Below are 21,094 nucleotides of genomic sequence, written 5' to 3'. Positions count from 1 at the left end.
CCCCTCTCAAGTACATATATCCACTTTCCTTCCACCTCACTTTTTCTTCCAGTAATTTATTCTAGTGATCATTCTATGGCACAGCGAAGTTTTCAGCTTTAGTATTTTCAATCACATACTTCTCCATTTTGTGGCTGGACCGTAGTTTTAGTCAGCCTGTTCTTTATTGATAGTATCAGGGTTGCCTCCAGATTACTATGACAAATAGTAAGGCTCTCTCGTGTCTTAGTTGGTTATGCATTGGTCTACTAACCTTAAGGTCCATGGTTCAAATTCACCTCATGTTCTGCAGAGAAAAATGAGGTTTTCTGCTTCTGTAAAGATTTGCAGCCTCAAACTCACAGGGATAGTTCTTCCTCTACTCTGTAGTGTGGCAGGGCGTTGGAATCAACTCATTGGCAATGAGATAGTTTATTGCTAGTAGTCCTGCAATTAATGGCCTTATATATGACTATTTGCATATTGTTGCCTCTGTATGAAAGATGGACATAGGAAAGATAGATTTCTAGACACAGGATTGTTTATAGGGAAAATTACACATGTAATTATACGAGACAGTACACATTCTCCTCCGTAGTGAATGCACCATTTTACATTTTCATCAACCTGCTTCCTTATAGCTTTGTCTGCAGAGTGTTAAACACGTGGATTTTTGCCAGTCTGATAGGTGCGAGAAATTGCATCTCAGTGTAGTCTTCATTTGCATTTCTCTTATTATAAGTGAGGTTGAGCATCTTTTCAAATGACTAAGGGCCATTTGCATTTCTTTTAGTAACTAAACCTGCATCTGTGTGGAAATGCTATGCTGTTTACAGTAGTGTGGATGAATCTTATTGTACTCCCACAGATGCATTTGCAACTGCATCTATTTATTACATAGAGGGCTTTGTTGTGAATATTTTAGAACTGGTGCCTACCTTTCTGATATTATTAACAAATTTCTTGGATTTTGAAGTTTTCTCCCACCCTTTTCTCCCAAATTATTCATATAAGAAGTGTGTTCTGAAGAGATTAAGAACTCAACTAATGAAGTACAAAGGGGCTTCAAAAATATGTAGGAAAAGTCAGTTTTCCTACAAACTTTTAGAAAACCCTTAAGGTACAGCTAATTATGACCCTTTTAGCCTTAATCTTTGTAACTCTCAACAAATGATTGTGGGGAACCATATAAATAGGGTATTTGGAACTCTAATGTGGGGATTAGTCGGTTTTGTCATCCTGTTAGATAGAAATTGAGCCATCTCAGCAGCAGGAGAATCTTATAACCGTCAAGAAAAAAGAGCTGGGAGGGGAGTACATCTTTTGGACCCTGAGATTCCCAGGTTGAACCTCTTAAATCCAGGAGACAGAAGGCTGTGATAGTGGAGAAGTATCAATGCACCAAAGTGGCAGAGAAATGACAGGGTGTCGGCAGAGGCAGAAGAATAGAGCAACAGGCTTCCTGGTCCACAGAGCAAGAAAGCCCAGTGCCGGCTTGCAGCAGAGTGGGTGGCCTCTTGCTCGTAATCTGGAGAGCCAGGTTTGTTGACCCAAGGAGCCTGGAGCTACTGTATATACTCATGTATAAGCTGACTGTTTCAGCACATGTTTAATGCCGTTTTTGTGGTAAAATTAGATGCCTCGGCTGATATTCAGGTCAGCTCATCCTCGAGTATCTACAGTAAGCGCATTCAGGCCGAGGCTTATGGTGGAGTGATGTGCCTTTTGAGCACTATTGGCAGTGCTAAAGGAGGTTTGTAACACTTGCCCAAGCGGGGCAGATGCCAAGGGGCCGTGGGACAAAAGGATGGAGGACCAGAGAGTGGCGTACCCCGCATACGTGGCTGAGAAGAGTTGCTCCTGACTGGAAGAACTGTGTCCTAAACTTTTCTGATCCTGAATAGTTAACCTGTTAACTTCTTTAATAAACTCCATAATTGTGAGTATTGTCTTGAGTTCTTGAGCCGAGTAGAGAAGCAGAGAGTGGGAGTGATGATTGATGTCTAAATTGGTAAAGAAGGTTGGAGGGTAGAGGCATGTCTGACTGCTGCCTCTTAGGGATTGGCCAACTGCTGATGGTGATTCTCTCTACTTCACCCCTTGTGAAATCAGAGGTGGCCAGATGTCACCCCTACTCCATTTGTATACCGAACATATGAAATTGTGACTTAATACAACAGCGTAGTAGTATGAGTAAGCGCCTACAGGATTCTTTCATCATGCTTTTGAACTCACTTTATTTTTATCAGGGAGTACACAGTTGCATAGAATTCCAGAACCGGGCCTGTAGACCTAGTGAGACTATGCCACAATTTTTTCTGAAACATCTGTTTATTTTCCATTGAGAGCTTATGCATACACAGCACTCAGTGCAGAAAATAGCCTTGATATTATCAGATTCATTATTAAGAATTCTTAGTCTTGTGTTCTCCTCTGCATATATTTAAGTTGTTAGATTATCCGGTGGGATTTCATAAATATCACTTCTCTTAGTAAAGCTGCTGACAGCATAAGCTCTCAATAAATTATTCATGTGCTGTTTGTTTTCTGTGCTCAAGAGTTAATGCATCTTTACTTAGATTTTTTCCCCTAACTGAATTTGGTAACAATTTGTAAATCTATGTTGGTATACGCTAATAAAATTGGTATCAAATACTTTCCTTATAAGAAAAATACTCCATTAGAAATATGCGAGGAAACCAAACAACATCCCAAATCGAACCAAACCCACTGCCATTGAGTTGATATTGACTCACATTGTGACTCCCAGTCGTGTTTCCAAGACTATAAATCTTTATAGGAGTGGGAGACTTCATCTTTCTTACCCACAGCAGCTGGTAGGTTTGAAACACCAACATTGTGGTTCCCAGCCCAATGCTTAACCTTACAGCGCCTGCAACCTCCTTATTTGCAATATGGCGGCCTCAAAAAGTTTATGAAAAATTCCATGATCTTCTTCCTCTGTTTTTTAACGAACCTTTTGAAGTCCCCTCATATTCTGAGTGCAATCATCTCTCTTGAACATAGTTGATTCCTGAACAGTAAAGGAATAGAGAATATAATTATTATGTTAAAAATTTCCATGTTTTTAAAGATGTGGGCCACTGAATGTTAACGTGCCATCCTTTTTTGTTCACTGTCATCCTTGTATTTTCTGTTTGCTTTCAGTCATTGAGAACTTTAGATCTAAGATCTTCCTTTTTGTTCCAAGACTGCCATCATTTTAGATCATTTCAGTGTGTGCTTCCCTATCTTTCATTATTTTTCTTTCCCTGTGTAAACAATAGTTTACTCGCTTAAGAAGAAAGTTCACACAGAAGATTTGGCTCTCATACTCAACAACTCTGACACAGATTATTCAGTGATGTTTGTTTCATTTTTAACAATGGCCCACTTCTTTCAGTGGCTCACATCTTAAAAAAAACATGGATATCTTTAACATAATAATTATTCTCTATGTTTTCCACAATGTTTGTTTCATTTTTCACATACTGTCCTGGTTGTACCATTTTCAGTACTCTAGTTCCCCTGTCCTTTTACCTTCTTGCCTTTGCTTTAGACTAATTTGTGACCATTTGGCCTCATACGGATGATATTTCAAAGGAGCTCGTTTTCCGCAGGTGATCATCTTTACTCAGGAGCCATTGTGCTATGCATTCAGTTTGCATTCTAAAGAGCATTGGTGGGTGATAGTCTTGAGGGGTCCTTTAGCCTCACCCAGTCCAGGCAGACTGGACTTCGGAGGCATTTGAGCTCCCTTCCACATTGCTCTCTCATTCTGTCAGGGGACATAGAGTGTGGATCTGACCACAACGATCGGTGTTTGTAGAGGACATCATGTACTTCTCATTGCAGGGCTGATGAGATCATGGTCGGTGCAGATTATTTGTCTTACGAAATACTTTCTTCTTTGACGCTTTGGTTTCTTTCCTTCTCTTTGGTTTCCAGAAGCACAGGGGCTAATCGTTGTATCTTAAATGACTGCTTATAAGCTTTTAAGACCTCAGGCACTACCGGTTGCACTGGGATGTGGAACGTATTAATTATATTATACGAGTTGTCCCATGGGACTATGGGCTTGAGCCATCAAACCCAGAAAGTCAATCTTACAAGGTGTTTGGTTATATTTAAGAAGTCTCTAACTATGCCCTTTATGTGTTATATCTAAGTACCTGTAACTGTCACTTTTGTAGTTTATACACACACACAAACACACACACACGTGCACCCATACCTATTTGCACATATATGCACTATACCTATTGATAATCTGTATACATATCGGACATATAATCTGTATATCCATATTCATACCAATATACATACACCTATACATATATCTATGCAGTCACACTTTTTTGTAGTTGTTTGTATTGCAGAATTACATATCTTGTACCCAAAATGTCATTTTCTCTTGTGCCCTTCTTAATGACATAATTTGCGTTGATCAAGCTGTATGCACTAGACCCACATTTGATGCTACGTTTTCCATTACCCAAAATAACAAATGTCTACTATCTTAGGAGTGTTTCCCCTTCTCTCCCCTATTCCTGATAACTACTAATGACTATTGGTCTCTGCATGTATATATTCTTGTTTTCTTATAGAAGTGTGGCCATACATTATCTGTCCATTTGTGATTGACTTAGTTTGCTCAGCATAATGTCTTCCAGATTCTTCTGTCTTATGTTTCAAAGACTCACTGTTATTCTTTATGATAAGAGTTTTCTGTGGTATGAATGCATGGTATTTTCTTTAGCCCTCTGTTGGTTGTCACTGGGGTTGTTTCCATCTTATTGCTGTTGTGAATAATGCTACAATGGGCATAGGTGTGTTGGTCTTTTACACTGTTATTTTTAGTTTTTTAACCTTATTTTCAGTGACTGCTCTTTCATGAGTTCAAGCATCAGCTTCAGTAACTGCATTCTACCTGTTTTGTCACTCAGTAATGGTGAAATTTGAAAATAACACCTGGCCCCCATCATAGTCTCTGATTCTTTCAGGGTTTTCACAGTATACTGACATGGTTTACTTACCTCAGTTCACTCCTGTCGATTATCTTCCCTGTCTGTCTTAGATTTCCTTGCTTGACGTCTTTGACCCCTCTTCTGATCACTCTCAACTTCGCTGCTTAGAAAAACTCAATTGTGAAGCTCTATTTTTTTCCTTTTCTACTTAAAGAAACATATTCTAATATTTGAATCTCTTTAAATACAGTTGTCTGCACCAACTGGGCTGTCAGTGCAGTCTAGTAATTCATTGTTTTCCCTTTTCAGTACTCTCTTCCATTTTCATTACAGCTATTTCAGATCTTTCCTACTACTTGAAATCCTCACTCCTTTTCCCCAAACCCCGAATCTCACCATGAAGATGAAGATGAACTCACCTCATTCTTGGCAGTGTACATAAGCCATGAACAATGACTTCCGTAGCTGTCATAAATGTGTCATAGGTTGAGTTGGGCTAACTTGGCTAGGCCATGATTCTCTGTGTATGGGCAGTTATTTAATGTGATCTGACAATTATGTAGGGGAGGCTGCAATGACCTTACTTAGATCACAGTCCTGATCCCATATGAGTACTTCTTATAATAGATAAGAGAGAGAAGTGAGCAGAGAAGAGGGGACCTGACTCCCACCATGAAAGAGGAGCTGGGAGTTGGAGTATGTTCTTTGAACTGGGCGTCTCCCATTTGAGAATCGTCACCCAGACCCGGGGGACGATTGGTGCTAAGACACATGAAGCTCTCCAAGGAGTGTAGGATCCAAGATGTTGACGAAAGGAAGCAAGAACTTCCCCCAGAGCTAGTACCTTGAATTTGGACTTTTAGCCCCGTGAACTTTGAAACTTTAAATGTTGGTTTATTAAATCCCCCCATTGTGGAATCTCTGTTACACACAGCAGCACTCGATAACTAAATAAGACATATAGCCTCCACATCTCTGTCTCAAAAATTCCTTAACTCGTTCCACATCTAGAGCTGACACTTGGTTCTTCTCCACTGTGTGTTATTCTTAGGTGAATGGCACCACCATCTAGCCATTGTCCAAGCCAGATACTTAGCGGTTGCTCTTCCCTCATCTACTCAGCACCACTTCCATATTTATTCATATCCCAAGACTTATGGATTCTACACTAAATCCTTATGAATTCCATTGCTTTTAGACATTATTGCTGTTCTGATCATGCCGCCATCATGTCAGTGGAGATTACGGCAATGGCTTATATAGCAAAAATGGGGTAGAAAATATTTGTCAGCTCTTAAATCCCTTTTTTAACATACATGAATTTGGTGTGGCCCATTAAATGCTAAACTATTTGAACTTGAACAGTGTATCCCGAAGGATCAGAAAAGGTGAATTTAAGATTTAAAAATTGACTGGGTGAAACAGGATGTTTGAAAGATAAAGTTATGAAAGAGTGAAATACATATAAAGAAATGAAGTTTAGCCTCGGGCTCTAGTCTCTGTACTTTGGATGAAGAGAGAATTTTCTCATAATCAGCAACACTATACAGAATGCTAGTATGTGCAGGCATACAGAGAAGCTTGCTTATCCCCTTGCCCTGCATTTCTGCTAGTGTCAAACTTTGACCCTTGGTGGGCAATAAGACAGACAGATTGGCTTTCGTTTGTCAGTACACAAACACTACATGTTATTATTTTACTCAGGGTCCAATAGGAGGAGGCTTCAAAAAGTGTGTGGGAAAAATAGAATGAAAAAGATAAAGGCATTTTCCCACAAACTTAAAAATAAACCCGCAGTACAATTTTAGAATTATAGCTGGCCACACAGCTAAAGTGCGCAGTGAGTGCTGTGATTGTTGATATTTGGGGGAGGGAGACTGTAAATGAAATAAGCTCCCTGTGGATTCCTTTCGTTTTATAAGATGGAATCCTATCAAGAAGTGAGAAGGAGTCTTATCATAGAGTGAGGAGAAGTGAGCGCAATCTCATTAAGAAGTGAGAAATTTGAAGAGACTTGGGATGTAAGAGACATATCAGACAGGATCATTTAAGCCTGTTTCAGAACAATTGGTCCAGCGTCTCTGGCCATAATGAACTAAAATTAAGCAAACAGAAGTGCATGGGGAACCAGGACCTGGTGAGATGCATAGGACAGTTGATACAAAGTCAGCCAGATAACCCTTCCCCCGTGACAAAGAAAAAGTGCTTAAAGAACATAGTGATAGATTAAAAAATAATAATCCTCTACTTCCACCAAGGATGGCTCAGCAACAAGAAAAAGAGTTAGCTTATTTTTTAAAAGATGATAAGAACACACATGCAGTCATTCATCGATAGTCATACAGAAATAGATGGAATCAAAAGAACACTTGTTATCATCACTTAATGCCAATTCCATTCCCGGGAGAAAACGCTGTGACGGTTTAGTGTATATGTTTGTAGGCTTTTCCCTATGTATTTACAGTTCAAAAAAGTGCATTCGCTTAGGTAAAGCAGACTATACATATTTTGAAATGTGAATACTTTCAATTTAACAATATATCTCTATAATCTTTGATATCAGGCTTCATATATACCTCAGTCCTTCAAGTGGCCACATATTATTCCGTAATATGATTGTACTCTAATTTTAGTCATTCTTGAATTTACAGCAAGTTAGGTACTATGTGTACTCGTGTATAAGCTGAGTTTTTCGGCACATTTAAAAAAATCATTTTATTAGGGGCGCATACAACTCTTATCACAATCCATACATACATCAGTTGTGTAAAGCACATTTGTACATTCATTACCCTCATCATTCTCAAAGCATTTGCTCTCCACATAAGTCCCTAGCATTGACTCCTCATTTTTACCCTCCCTTCCCGTTTCTTCCTCCCTCATGAACCTTGATAATTGATAAATTATTATTTTGTCATATCTTGCACTGTCTGACGTCTCCCTTCACTCACTTTTCTGTTGTCCGTCCCCCAGGGAGGAGGTCATATGTAAATCCTTGTAATTGGTTTCCTCTTTCCAACTCACCCTTCCTCTACCCTGCTAGTATCACCACTCACACCCTGGATTCCGTGTGTTTCCAGTTCCTATCTGTACCAGTGTACATCCTCTGGTCTAGCCAGACTTGCAAGGTAGAATTGGGTTCATCATAGTGGGGTGGGGAGGAAGCATTTAGGAACTAGAGGAAAGTTGTATTTTTCATTGTTGCTACATCACACCCTGATTGGCTCATCTCCTCCTTGAGACCCTTCTTTAAGGGGGTGTCCGGTAGCCTACAAATGGGCTTTGGGTCTCCACTCTGCACTCCCCCCACACCCTCATTCACTATGGTAAGATTTTTTGTTCTGATGCCTGATACCTGATCCCTTCGATACCTTGTGATGGCACAGGCTGGTGTGCTTCTTTCATGTGGGCTTTGTGGCTTCCCTGCTAGATGGCTGCTTGTTTACCTTCAAGCCTTTAAGACTCCAGATGCTATATCTTTTGATAGCTGGGCACCATCAGCTTTCTTCGCCACATTTCAGCACCATTGTAATGCCGTTTTTGTGATAAAATTAGATGCCTCCAAGGGCTCCTGAGGGAGGGGCAGCGGGGAGGGAGGGGAAGAAATGAGGACCTGATGCCAAGGGCTTAAGTGGAAAGCAAATGTTTTGAGAATGATGAGGAATGAATGTACAGATCTGCTTTACACAATTGATGCATGTATGGATTGTGATAAGAGTTGTATGAGCCCCTAATAAAACAATTAAAACAAACAAACAAAAAAAGTTAGGTGCCTCGGCGGATATTTGGGTTTGCTTGTACTCGAGTATATATGGTAATTTGAAGTTTTTTTTCAATGGTAGAAAGAACCAGTGCTTAATTGTAAATGTTCCTTAAAAGAGACGTGCTTACAGGTGGGCTAGGGAAAGGTAGAACCTCTTCCACTAAGGCCCTTACTCACTCTTCAGATCTGAAATAAAGCTCACACCTGTAAGCAGAACATTTTGCCATTTAAGATCAAAATGGCAGCATTTCCCCAATGACAAAGTCCTTAGGGTTAGGAAAGGAGGAGGAAGGAAACAGAAGGAGTGATGGTATGGAGAGGGGATTGCAATGGTGGATGAGTTGAAACAAAGGTGTATGAATTGTTGAGCATAAGACTGATGATCTACTCTTGTAAATCACCCAATTCACAACAAAAAGTACCAATAAACAAATCAATAAATAGCAAGAATGTTGACATAATATGACATTTAACCCAAACTGAAAAACCACACTCACTGTCATTGAGTCCATTCTGATCCTTTTTGCCCTTAAAAGGACCTCGTAGAACTGCACCTTTGGATTTCTAAGGCTGTGAATCTTTACCGTAAAGCCACTGGTGGATTTGAACCGCTGACCTTGTGGTTAGTAGTACAGTGTGTTACCTACTGTACCGCCATGGCTCCACATTTAACCAATGTCATGGGCAATGGGGGGTGGTGGTGGTAAATATTCTTGAATATAATTTCTTTGTGCATGTGTTCACATTTTTAAATAAACAAAAGGGTGAATGCTGTCAAAATTTCCTTCCCAAAATGTTCAAATAGTCGACAATCCTTGCAGTCGTATTTGAGAGGACCCCTTAACTCTTCTTAGCGACACTGTAATGAACAATTCCTTTGTGGTTCTGCAAAACAGAAAATCATCTTAATTTGCACTTCCTTTCTGGTGGATGAGGCTCATCTCATTGTGCTTTTTATTTGTGTTTCTCATTCTGTGAAATTGCTGGTGTGTTTTTCAGGCGCCCTGGAGGCATAGTATATAACAGCATGTTACAAGTTGGGCCGCTAACCCCAGGGTCAGTAGTTTGAAACTACCAGTCACTCTGTAGTAGAACGATGAAGCTTTCTGTCCCTGTAAAGATTTACAGTAGCAGAAACCCCACAGGGCAGTTCTGTAGGGTGGCTGTGAGTCACCTCAACGGAACAGCAGGGAGCATTGCACTGCGAGTGTTGCTTGTGTGTCAGTGGGGCTTAAACACCCTGCCTGTGTGCTGTGTCTTCTTGGTTGTACATGCTACGGATATGAGCTTCCATCTGTTGCTTATATTTTAATTTTATTTTTTTTCTAGAGAAAGTTGTTAGCTTGTCAGATATTTACTTGTCAATCTTTCCATTGCTGGCTGCTCTTTTTTAATGTCTTTCCTATAAATGCCTTCTCTTCTCCATTACTGTCAAAATATTCTTCTATTTTTTATGTTGTAAGGGGTCTTGTCCTAATATGTGCATAATATGTAAGAAACTAGCCTTATCTCTCGTTAAATAAATAATGCTGTGTTTACATGAAATGTTCTGACAATCAGAAAGGTGAAAAAAATTAGACTTCAACTGAAATTCCATAACTCTGAGATAATTTTTTAAAATTCATTTTATTGGAGGCTTGTACAGCTGTTTTCATAGTCCATCCATCCATCCATTGTGTCAAGCACATTTGTTGTCCTCATCATTCTCAAAACATTTTCTTTCTACTTGAGCCCTTGGGATCAGCTTCTCATTTTTCTCCCCTCTTCCCCCACCCTCCCTCCTTCATGAACCCTTGATAATTTATAAATTATCATTATTTCTTCATATCTTACACTGACCAGTGTCTCCTTTCACCCACTTTTCTGTTGTCCATTGTGATCAGTTCCCCCTTCCCCTTCCCTTTCCCCTTCCCCTTCTGGGTACTATCATTATTGGTCCCAAGGGGTTTATCTGGCCTCGATTCCCTGTGTTTCTATAGCTCTTATCTGTACCCATGTACATGCTCTGGTCTAGCCAGATTTGTAAGGTAGAATTGGGTCATGATATTCTGGGGGAGGTGTGAGTAGGAAGCATTAAAGAACTAGAGGAAAGTGTATTTCATAGGTGTTATACTGCACCCTGACTCGCTCATCTCTTCCTTGTGACCCTTCCCTTCTGTAAGGGAATGTCCAATTGTGTACCGATGGGCTTTGGGTATCCACTCCACATTCCCCCTCATTCATATTGATATGATAACCTGATCTCACTGACACCTCATGATCACACAGGCTGATGTGCTTCTTCCATGTGGGCTTTGTTGCTTGTCAGCTAGATGGCCACTTGTTTATCTTCAAACCCTTAAGACCCCAGACACTATCTTTGACAGCTGGGCACCATCAGCTTTCTTCACCATATTTGCTTATGCACCCATTTGTTTTCAGCGATTGTGTCGGGAAGGTGAGCATCACAGAATGCCAGGTTATTAGAACAAAGTGTTCCTGCATTGAGGGAGAACTTGAGTAGAGGCCCAATGTTCACTGCTACCTTAATACTTGACATATAAATATATGTACATAGTTCTATTTTCCAATCCTTATATATAAATGTATTTATATATGTATATGCCTACATTTAGACCTCTATAAATGTCCTTTGTCTCCTAGTTCTTTCCTCCATTTCCTTTTACTTTTCTCTTGTCCCACTATAATGCTTGGCCTTCATTCAGGTTTCAGTAATTCCTGGTTCCTGAAATAATCTTGAAACATTGTGATAACTGTATCTTTTTTGTATTGCTTTAAATATTCACAAAAGTTTGAATATACCACATTTTCAAATTCGTATATGTGGTATTCATAAGTACAGCTTATATATAAAAGCTGAGACTTTTGTGAGTCTTTCATGAGAGTTTTATATACACACTTAATTTTACTTAAGTAGGATGTACATGGTTGAAGAGTCTCTCACAGACACACACGCACATCCACATCCAGTAATCAGTGTCACAACCTTCAAGCTTTGCTTACTGTCGCAGCGCTTAGTCATGTACACAGGAAATTAAATTATTTTCATGTGTATACATTGTTCTTTGCAGGACCCACTCAGAATCGTGGAAACATGGTGCGCTCAGATTTGCACTAGATCATATTAGAGCCAAACCCAAACTGACTGCCATGGAGCTGGTTCTGACTATAGTGACTCTATATAGGCCTTCTGAAAATCTTTGCAGTAGAAGACAAGCCTTTTCCTTAAATGACTGGTGGGTTTGACGGCCAACTCTGCGCTTAGCAGACTGGTAGGAAACCTACCTAGTCAAGGGACCAAATCCATCCCACAACCTGCACCCACAGCCCGTGGGTCAGTCCAAGGCTGCTTTTGTGCAACAGAGGCAGATTTAGAAGTTGCAACAGAGACCAGATGGCCAGCAGAGCCTAAAATATTTACTGTGTGACCCTTAACAGAAAATGTCTGCTGACTTCTGCCGTATTGTATGGATGGATCCGTTTCTTTCTATGGTGCGTATTGGGTTCCAACTTTCTCCCCCTGGTCCTGATGTAGCGGTGTTGGCAATAATCATTGTCGCACACATCGTGCACACATCGTGCATCGTGCTTCCATTCCCGTGGGATAGTCTCCCTCCAGTGGGATTGTGGACTGCAGGAGAGATGCCTTTTACGTTTGGGTGGCTATTCCTGGATTGGTTTTACAGATGTCTGTAACCATTTGGATTAAAAAATAAGCAATGCATGAGAATAGGCTTTTCCTTGCGATCTGACCAACAGTAGCTGTTAGCAAAGACAGAATGTTTTGGCAAGCTGAAAGGTGAGAATACTTCTCTCATTGCTGATTCAATTTGCATGTTCGCACTGTTACGGACACAGAACATGATTTTTATATTCTTGTTGACCATTAGGATCTAGTCTTCTGAAACTTATCCAGTTCATATATTTTGCCCATTTTCCTATTAAATGGTTTAGCTTTAAATTCATTTTCTGAGATACATGATGCAAATATATCTCCCCACTCTATTGTTTCTCTTGCTTCATTAGAGTATTTTGCAATTAAAATTTTTTGATGTAGTAAATTGAAGCATGTCTCCCTTCTCTTTTCTAGTTTTGAAGGTCTCTTATTTCTATTCAAAAAGATAAACCTACCTCAGGCTTATCCGTCTTTTCCTAAAATTTGTTGTAAGCCTTTCATTGCTTATGTTTTTCATAGGCTTAGAATATATTTTTAGGTATATGTGCTGATGCTGTTAGGTACCGTCAAGTCAGTTCTGACTCATAGTGACTCTGTACCCTACAGAATGTACCTGACTCCCTGGCCTTGCGCCATCCACACATTGGTGTGGCCACTGGTCAGTCCACAGTGAGGATCTTTTTGCAGACCTCTACTTTACCAAGTATGGTGTTCTTCTCCAGGGCTTGGGCCTTCCTGATATGGTCCAAGTCTCACCATTCTCACTTCCAAGGAGCATTCCATCTATATTCCTCCAAGACAGATTTGTTGGCTCTCCTGGCAGTCCATGGTATATGTATAAGAGTGACATGACGATGTAGTGGACAGAACACAGTAACAGATCACAAACTCTGGTTCTGTTACTACCTGCGTGACTTTGAAAAGTGTTTGTGCTTTCTCTCTACCCTGGAAGTGAAAATAATGCTTAGAAACTGGCAGTGAAGATTAGATGAGAGTGAAGTGTACAGAAAGTGTTTAAAATGGTCTGCTTTATAGAAATATATACCAGTGTTTATTATTGTTACATGTTGTGGGTCCAGAAACCAAAATGCACTGCCACTGAGTTGATTCTGACTCGCAGCAACCCTCTAGGACAGAGGAGAACTGCCCTTTGGGGGTTCTGAGACTGTAACTCCTTATGGAAGTGGGCAGCCTCATCTTTCTCCCACATGCCAGCAGCTCGGGGTTTCTACTGCTGACCTACACATGTTGTGGGTAGATATCTCCTTTTCTCCCATATGGATAACCAGTTGCCCTAGTAATGAGTAATGTAGGTAATCTTAAAGGTGGCACAGTGGGTTAAGCACTGGGCTGCTAACTGGAGGGCCAGCGATTTGGACTCATCAGTTGGTCCTTGGGAGAGAGATGAGGTGACTTGATTCTGTAAAGGTTTAGTCTTGGAAGCCCTGTAGAGGAGTTCTGTTGTCTTACAGGGAATCAATTTGATGGCACTGGGCTGGACAGCGCTTTTTTTTCTCACTTGATCTAAGATGCTGTGCTAATCGCATGTCAGGTTTCCAAGTGTTATGTAGCTGTGCTTCAGGTTCTCTGTCCTACTATGTGATTTTGTTTATCCTTGCCCCGTAGCCAGAATGGCTTAATTATGATAGCCGGATAATACTGATAACTGATTTGAGTGGTGCGTCTTTATCTTGTTCTTCAAAAAGGAAGAACTCATTCTTCTCGGCTTTCCTTTGTCCTTCCATGGCTAGCATGAGGATGGAGCTCGTGGCCTCATCAATCAGCATACTGTAACTGGTGGGCGTTTTTAGAGTTTATCTGGTTCTCTAATCTAGAGACTGGTACCTGCCGTCCCCCCAAGGAACCAGTAACTAATAATGACGGGTCTAAGAATCACGAAAATTTTCTACAACTGATTGGTGATGCTTGTACAGCTCCTCTTGATGTGATTGAACTATTGAATTGTATGATATGTGAGTTATAGACCATTAAAGCTATTAAAATATTGACATCATCCACTGTGCACCATCCAGTTGGCACTGTGACTGTGGTGAATGAATAAGCACTATAGAAAGACAGAGGGAAGACGGTGACATCTGTTGGGTGCCATGCAAACGTAAATTAGGACATAAATAGGATTTAAATCTTTTTAAAAAAAATCATTTTATTGGGGGCTCATACATCTCATCACAATTCATACATCCATCCATTGTATGTTGTTGCCCTTATCATTCTCAAAACCTTTGTTTTCTACTTAAGCCCTTGGTATCAGCTCCTTATTTTTATCCCTTCCCTCCTTGCTCCCCTTCCCTCATGAACCCTTGATACTTTATAAAATATTATTATTATTGTCATGTCTTACACTATCAGATGTCTCCCTCCCTTCACCCACTTTTCTGTTGTCCGTCCCCCGGGGAGGAGGTTAATGTAGATCCTGATGGATAATATTATTAATAATATGATTAAATACTATTTATATCCGAAATACTTAAGTTTGAGCCTGAGTAATAAATGACTCTATTAGGGTGTTTTGTTTTGTTTTTTAGCATAGGGACTCTTTTTAAAAAAATCATAAGGGAAAGTTGAAGTCCAGCTAAGGAATTGATTTAGATTTTTATATAAAGGCAGGGGTACACCTGTTAGGGGGTTAAAGAAGGGAGAAGATCTTTGCTACTGAGGGCAGAAGAAGTTACTGAGCTCCGGAGAGCACCAAGAACCAATAAAGCTTGGTAACCTTCACTGTATATAATTTCTTACAAATATTTAAAGAATGGGGCTCTTTGAAGTATAGTCCTGGTGGCACAGTGCTTGTGTGTTGAGCTGCTAACCGCAGGGTAAGCAGTTTGAAATCACCAGCTGCTCCACAGGAGAAAGGTGAGGCTTTCTACTCCTCTAAGAAGTGATCGTCTCAGAAACCCATGGGGCAGCTCTACCCTGACCTAGAGGGTTGCCATCGACTTGACAGTGCCAAGCAAACACGGCTTGAGACAGTGATGTTTAAACTGAGCTTGAAGGAAAGGATGGGCGTTCACTGGAAAGGCAGGGCATAGCTCAGATGAAGAGGGCAGAAGCCGTGGAGGACCAGAAAGGAACCAGCATGTAGTGATATAAGGGAAGGTTGGTGCATAGGCCAGAGCCCAATCACCTAGTACATTGAAGTCTGATAAGGACATTATTTAGATTTTCATATAAAAAGCAGTGGCAAGACTCTGGGGGTTTTAAATGAAGAGCTATCTTAGGCCACTTCTCTCATACTGAGGGAATAAAAGATAAAGTCGATAGCTATAAATGCATGAGTGACACTATTCTCAGTAATAAATATTGGATTTATTTATTAAAATTATGAAGTGCCTTGATTTCAAAAAATTTGTAAAGTATTCTAATAGTAGAAACTTCACAATTTTTTAGCAGAACTCTTATTCAACTTGGTGGATAATAGATATGAACTTTTAAAAGGGAATTAAAATCAAAATAAGGAAGAATGTTAATCTGTAAAATATTTAGGTTGGTATCTTTTAAAAATGTATATATTCTTCACATGATAAGAATTTTATTCTGATTCTAAAATTAAATTTGACTGTTAACATACAGAGGAAAGCCTCCGGGGCACAGTAAGTACTTAGCTGCTAACTGAAATGTTGGGGATCAAACCTACCAGCTGCTCTGGGTGTGGAAAACATGACGTCTGCTTCCAGAAAGATTAGTCTCAGAACCCCCTTGGACAGTTCTGCTCTGTCCTACAGGGACGCTGTGAGTTGGAATCGACTTGACATCAATGGGTTAGGTATAGTAAACTGTTTTTTAAATAGCTTAAATCGTTAATATCATATTTGGCTCCAATCCAGATAGGCAAATATATAGACAGTAACTAGTTTATTACTTATCCAGGGAGATGGCATGGAGAGTTGGGGGGAAGTGGAGAGCTAACAATAATAACTAGAGGGAAGAGAGAAGGAAATGTTCTAAACTTGTTTGTGGTGAGGATGGCACAACTCTTCCTAATATGATTGAATTGTATGAGATGTGAATTATATGCCAATAAAAATACATGTGATTCTCTTTAAGTATCTCAGTTTACATTTAAGTGGTATCCCCAAGCTCAAATCAAAACCCACTGCCATCCTGCAGTTCAGGAGGAGCACTGGTTTGGATGTGCTGCTAACTCCAAGGTCAGCAGTTTGAACCCACTGCCCACTCTGCAGGAGAAAGAGGCTCTCTGCCCTCGTAAACCCACAGGGGCAGTTCTGCTTTCTTCTGTAGGGTTGTTATGAATTGACTGGTATAGCAGATATTTAATAGTTATTCAGGAATGGTATCAAAGTAATTTCCCTTAGTTTAACTGTCATTTTATACTGCCCTTCAGTTTATATTTTCATTCCAATAAATTAATAAAATAATGAGTGGTACACTCTAAACTGAATTGTTCACAAGGGAGTTATTTATTCAGTATTTTTTCTTTTTGTGCCCCCCTGCCCTATTTTTCTTTAAGGAAAAGAATTATATCCTTACATTGGACAGATTGTCCTAGCTCAGTGCTGGCTTACTCAACATGACAGCCATGCCCAAAGGTTGCTTTGGGGTCAAGAGAATGAGTCCACCACTAGAAAAACGGACAGATATATCCACTAGTGTATGGGTGGTGGATTTAGGAAAGAAATACAAAAGCCCGATGAACATAGGAATGAAACCTTATTAACAAGAAGGCATTTGAGTTTTCTCTCCGTTATGTGGCCTAGTACATTTGAATAAAGTAATTTTAGGATTTAAATATCTTGCTGTATAACTTAAAGAATAACGTTTACAAGAGCCTCAAACCATCTAGCAAGACCCGATTAGCTCAGCTGCCATGGTCATTTTTTCTAATACCCTTCTTATGTGGGCTAACTTTGCTTTCCTCGTAAAATGGTTTTAAGCCTTAGGTAACGGACTCTATTTTGACTTATAACTTAAAGTGCATAACCATTTCAGAATAATTTTACATCTTATTTCTTATGGAAATAATAGAAAAATGTACTTAACTGTTATTTTATTTTGTTTTATAGGTGCCAGCATTCGAACATTCACTCCATTTTATTTCCTGGTGGAACCAGTGGATACCCTCTCACTTCGAGGCTCTTCTGTCATATTAAACTGCTCAGCCTACTCTGAACCTTCTCCCAAAATTGAATGGAAAAAAGACGGGACTTTTTTAAACTTGGCTTCAGATGACCGGCGCCAGCTTCTTCCCGATGGATCTCTACTGATCAGCAATGTGGTGCATTCCAAACACAATAAACCCGATGAAGGTTACTACCAGTGTGTGGCCACAGTTGAGAGTCTGGGAACTATTGTCAGTAGAACAGCCAAACTTACAGTAGCAGGTAAGGGAGCATTGTGCTTGTAGTTTTCAAATTTCAGTCAACAGTAAATATTGGTAAAAGCAGGATTATCCTGGAGTTTTCATTTAATTGGTAACAACAAATCTTATTTAACAAGTAGCAATTGAGGGTACACACACACACACACACACACACACACACACTCTCTCTCACTCTCTCTCTCTCTCGCACACTGTACAAAAAGACTTCAGAAATTTTGTGGAGAGATTGCATTAGCTCTTCATTCTATTTTCTCCAAAACCTTTTTGCAGGTCCCTCACACGTGACTGTGCGAGGCTGTTGTGTAGGAAGAAAAGCTGTAGGATTTCACCAAGGGGTTAAAGCTTCCATCAGAAGTACTGAGATGCTCTTCTTAACTTGGGTTTTTTGTTGTTTTTTGGGGGGCGGGGTGGTGGGGGAGAGCTTGGTTTGATTGTCTTTTAACTTAGGCATGGGAGAGGAAGCAGTAGTGTAGGAGAAATGAGTCACTTTGATTGCTGACTTTTATCCTACTCAGCATAGACCACTTTGCATAGACTTGTATAATTTTCAGTATAGCCATAGTCTAGTTCTTTTAGATATAATTAGCAGTAAAATGACATCATGAACTACTATAGTTGACAAAATTCTAGACTATGAGGGAGCTTCAAAATGTTTATGGAAAACTAAAATGAAAAGAAATGGAATTTTCTCGCATACTTTTTTGGCAGCCCGTGTGTGTGTGTGTGTGTGTGTGTGTGTGTGTGTGTGTGTGTGTGTGTGTGAGAAGGTAGAGAATGGAGAGTTAAAAATAGAGGACACTGGCAGGGTTTCTTAGGTCAGTGGTTTTTCAGTGTGTACCAGATGAACTAGTTAGTTTTAATGAAAATGTCAGATTGTACAAAACTTGTATTATCTTTTTTTTTTAATTAGCAATAATCACGGCTCAGATAAACCTCACTGGCTATGATATTGCCACTGTGCAAAGCTACTTGTATTATCTTTAAATCCTGTTTTTTCCACCGACCTTGGTGAGATGCTAGCAAGTGAAGATGGAGCTGAAGGGAGAAGTGTTCCATCTCAGTCTCCCTCCCAGGTCCTGGTCTCCCATCTCACAGACTCCAAGCACAATGGCTCCTTTTCTTGTGAGGCAGAACACTCAAAGTTAAATTTCAGTTCGATGCACCAGCACCAAAGTCTGACTCAGAGTGACCCTGTAGGGCAGAGTAGAATGTCCCCATGCAGTTTCCAAAGCTGTCATCCGCATGGAAACCTACTGCCGCATCTTTGTCCTGTGGCAAGGCTGGTGGATGTGAAGGACCAGCCTTTGAGTTAGCACCCACGTACTTTAACTACAGCTCCAGGGCTGCTTTGTGTTTGGCATACAGTTACTGTAATTATTCTAAAGCTACAGACTGAAGATGGAAAAGGGAAAAAAAATCTGACCTACTTGGAAATCCCCCCCCCCCCTTTTTTAAATTGATTTGCCAGGGTTCCCTCCACATGGTTGATTAATTAGCATAAAGACCACCTCAGGTCATTGAAAGCTGCTTCTGGTTATCATTTACAGTAGATTCTTAAATCTCTTATATGAGCACCATTCTTGGCTCCTCCCTCTCAGCTATCAGAATCCTCTGTAATCTCTATTTGATTCTTCCGTGAGTTGGCTGTGGGTTCTTCCTCAGACCTGAAACTCTCTGCCCCCTCCCTCCTGCTCTCCTCCCAGTCAGCAGGGTCAGAGCCCTCTTCCTTACCCTTCTGGGGCTTTCCACTAACCTCAAATTAGCACCCAATCTCTGCAACAGACCTTGGAGGCCTTTCATGAGCTGCCCCTCACTTCTCCATTCTCGTAACATTCCACCCCGCCCCTGCCCCCTTCCGCTGCCACGCCACCACATTTGAAAACTCTCATAATACTGAATGTTTGCGGTTGGCTCCATTTCCTTCGCTGCCCGCTGGCATTTGCTCTTGGCTCCCGACTGCGTGCACTCCCTTCCCTTCTGCTGACCCTCTCTTCGCCTCTACCAAGTCCATCCACCCTCCCTCTTAGTTGCCATATCAGAATCTCTTGGTTTTTTTTTTTAACTCATTATTTAAGTAAGCAGACGATTCTTAGAACACAAGCTGGTAAATCCTGTGGAGGCTGCAGACAGGGGTCTATAGGAGTCATTTAATCGTTGGGTATCATGACAAAGGCATAACTAAATTATAGCTAAACAGACCTTCTTTTAAATAGTTGTACCATTCTGTAACTATATTTTGATTTATTTAAAGATTCCTGTTTTGATCAACAATTAGGTAGATAATTTATTTTTTGTCTTATAGATAATGCGGTTACAGTCCCTGGGCTATGAATAAGTTATGCTCCTCACTGTATGTTTAAGATAATTTGTAGATCCATCTGAATGATTCTTATTTAGCCTTTTCAGTGATGTAAAAGCTGTACATGAAGCAAGTGGAGGTGATTGTAATGAAGAATTTGTTGCAGCAGGGTTTGGTTCCAGGAGCCGTGGTGGCACAGTGGATTGAGCATTGCTAACTTCAGAGTTGGCAGTTCAAACCTACCAGTCACCCTGCCGAAGAAAGATGAGGCTGTAAAGATTTACAACTTCAGAAACCCTATGGGGCAGTTCTCCGTCCTGTAGAGCTGTTATGAATTAGAATCACCTTGAGTGTGAGAGGGGTTGGCTCAGTTGTTTCTAAGTGAGGGCAAATTCATACAACATTAAAGGGCAAGTAAAAGTAGGAGCCGTGGTGGCATGGTGGGCTATGCATTGAGCTGCTAACCAGGAGTTGGCGGTTCTGACCTCCCAGGAGAAAGGTGTCTAAAGTCTCAGAAACCCAAAGGGGCAGTTCTACTCTGTCCTACAGGGTCACTGTAAGTCAGAATCGACTAGAGGGCAGTGTGTTTTGTTTGGTTTCCACGAGGAAGGGCATAGGACAAGACAACATCTTGTTATCCGTAGGCATTATATGTAAACTGGGTGTCCATAACCCAGGGACTGACTGTACTAATGCCTATACTAAAATTGGGATCGCTGGATCACAGATAAGGCCCTTTTTTGTTTGTTTGCTAACTTAAAAAGATAGGAGTGTGGCAATGTCTCAGAATGCCAACTATAGAGTTACCCTATGAGCCAACAATTCCATGCCTACAATTACTAGAAATACGCCTACCCAAGAGAAATGAAGAAATGTGCCCATATAATTTACATATGAATGCTCATAACAGTATTATTTTTAAGAGCCAGAGAATACAAACAACTTAAATGTCCCTCAACTGCTGGATCGACGACCAAGATGCACTATAGCCATACACTAGAATATTATTCAGAATAGAGGAGTCTAACATGGATAAACCTCAAAAACATTA

At 40.4% G+C, this 21,094-nt stretch overlaps 1 protein-coding gene and 1 pseudogene across 4 annotated transcripts in view; one reads left to right on the top strand and one right to left on the bottom strand.

Moving 5' to 3' along the window:
- Positions 1 to 21,094, top strand: part of NEO1 (neogenin 1) — a 201,943-nt gene that overhangs the window by 55,618 nt on the left and 125,231 nt on the right. For all 4 annotated transcript variants that reach the window (XM_075535791.1, XM_075535790.1, XM_075535788.1 and 1 more), the window contains exon 2: positions 17,428 to 17,745. In XM_075535791.1, the coding sequence (XP_075391906.1) occupies positions 17,428 to 17,745 (318 nt within the window). The remainder of the gene's footprint in view (positions 1 to 17,427; positions 17,746 to 21,094) is intronic.
- On the bottom strand, positions 18,589 to 18,711 carry LOC142431115 (U4 spliceosomal RNA; annotated as a pseudogene).

This window comes from Tenrec ecaudatus, chromosome 17, assembly GCF_050624435.1.
Source record: "Tenrec ecaudatus isolate mTenEca1 chromosome 17, mTenEca1.hap1, whole genome shotgun sequence".
Lineage (NCBI taxonomy): Eukaryota > Metazoa > Chordata > Mammalia > Afrosoricida > Tenrecidae > Tenrec > Tenrec ecaudatus.
The sequence above is the reverse complement of the archived record's forward strand: the minus strand, read 5'-3'. Positions and strand labels throughout refer to the sequence as shown.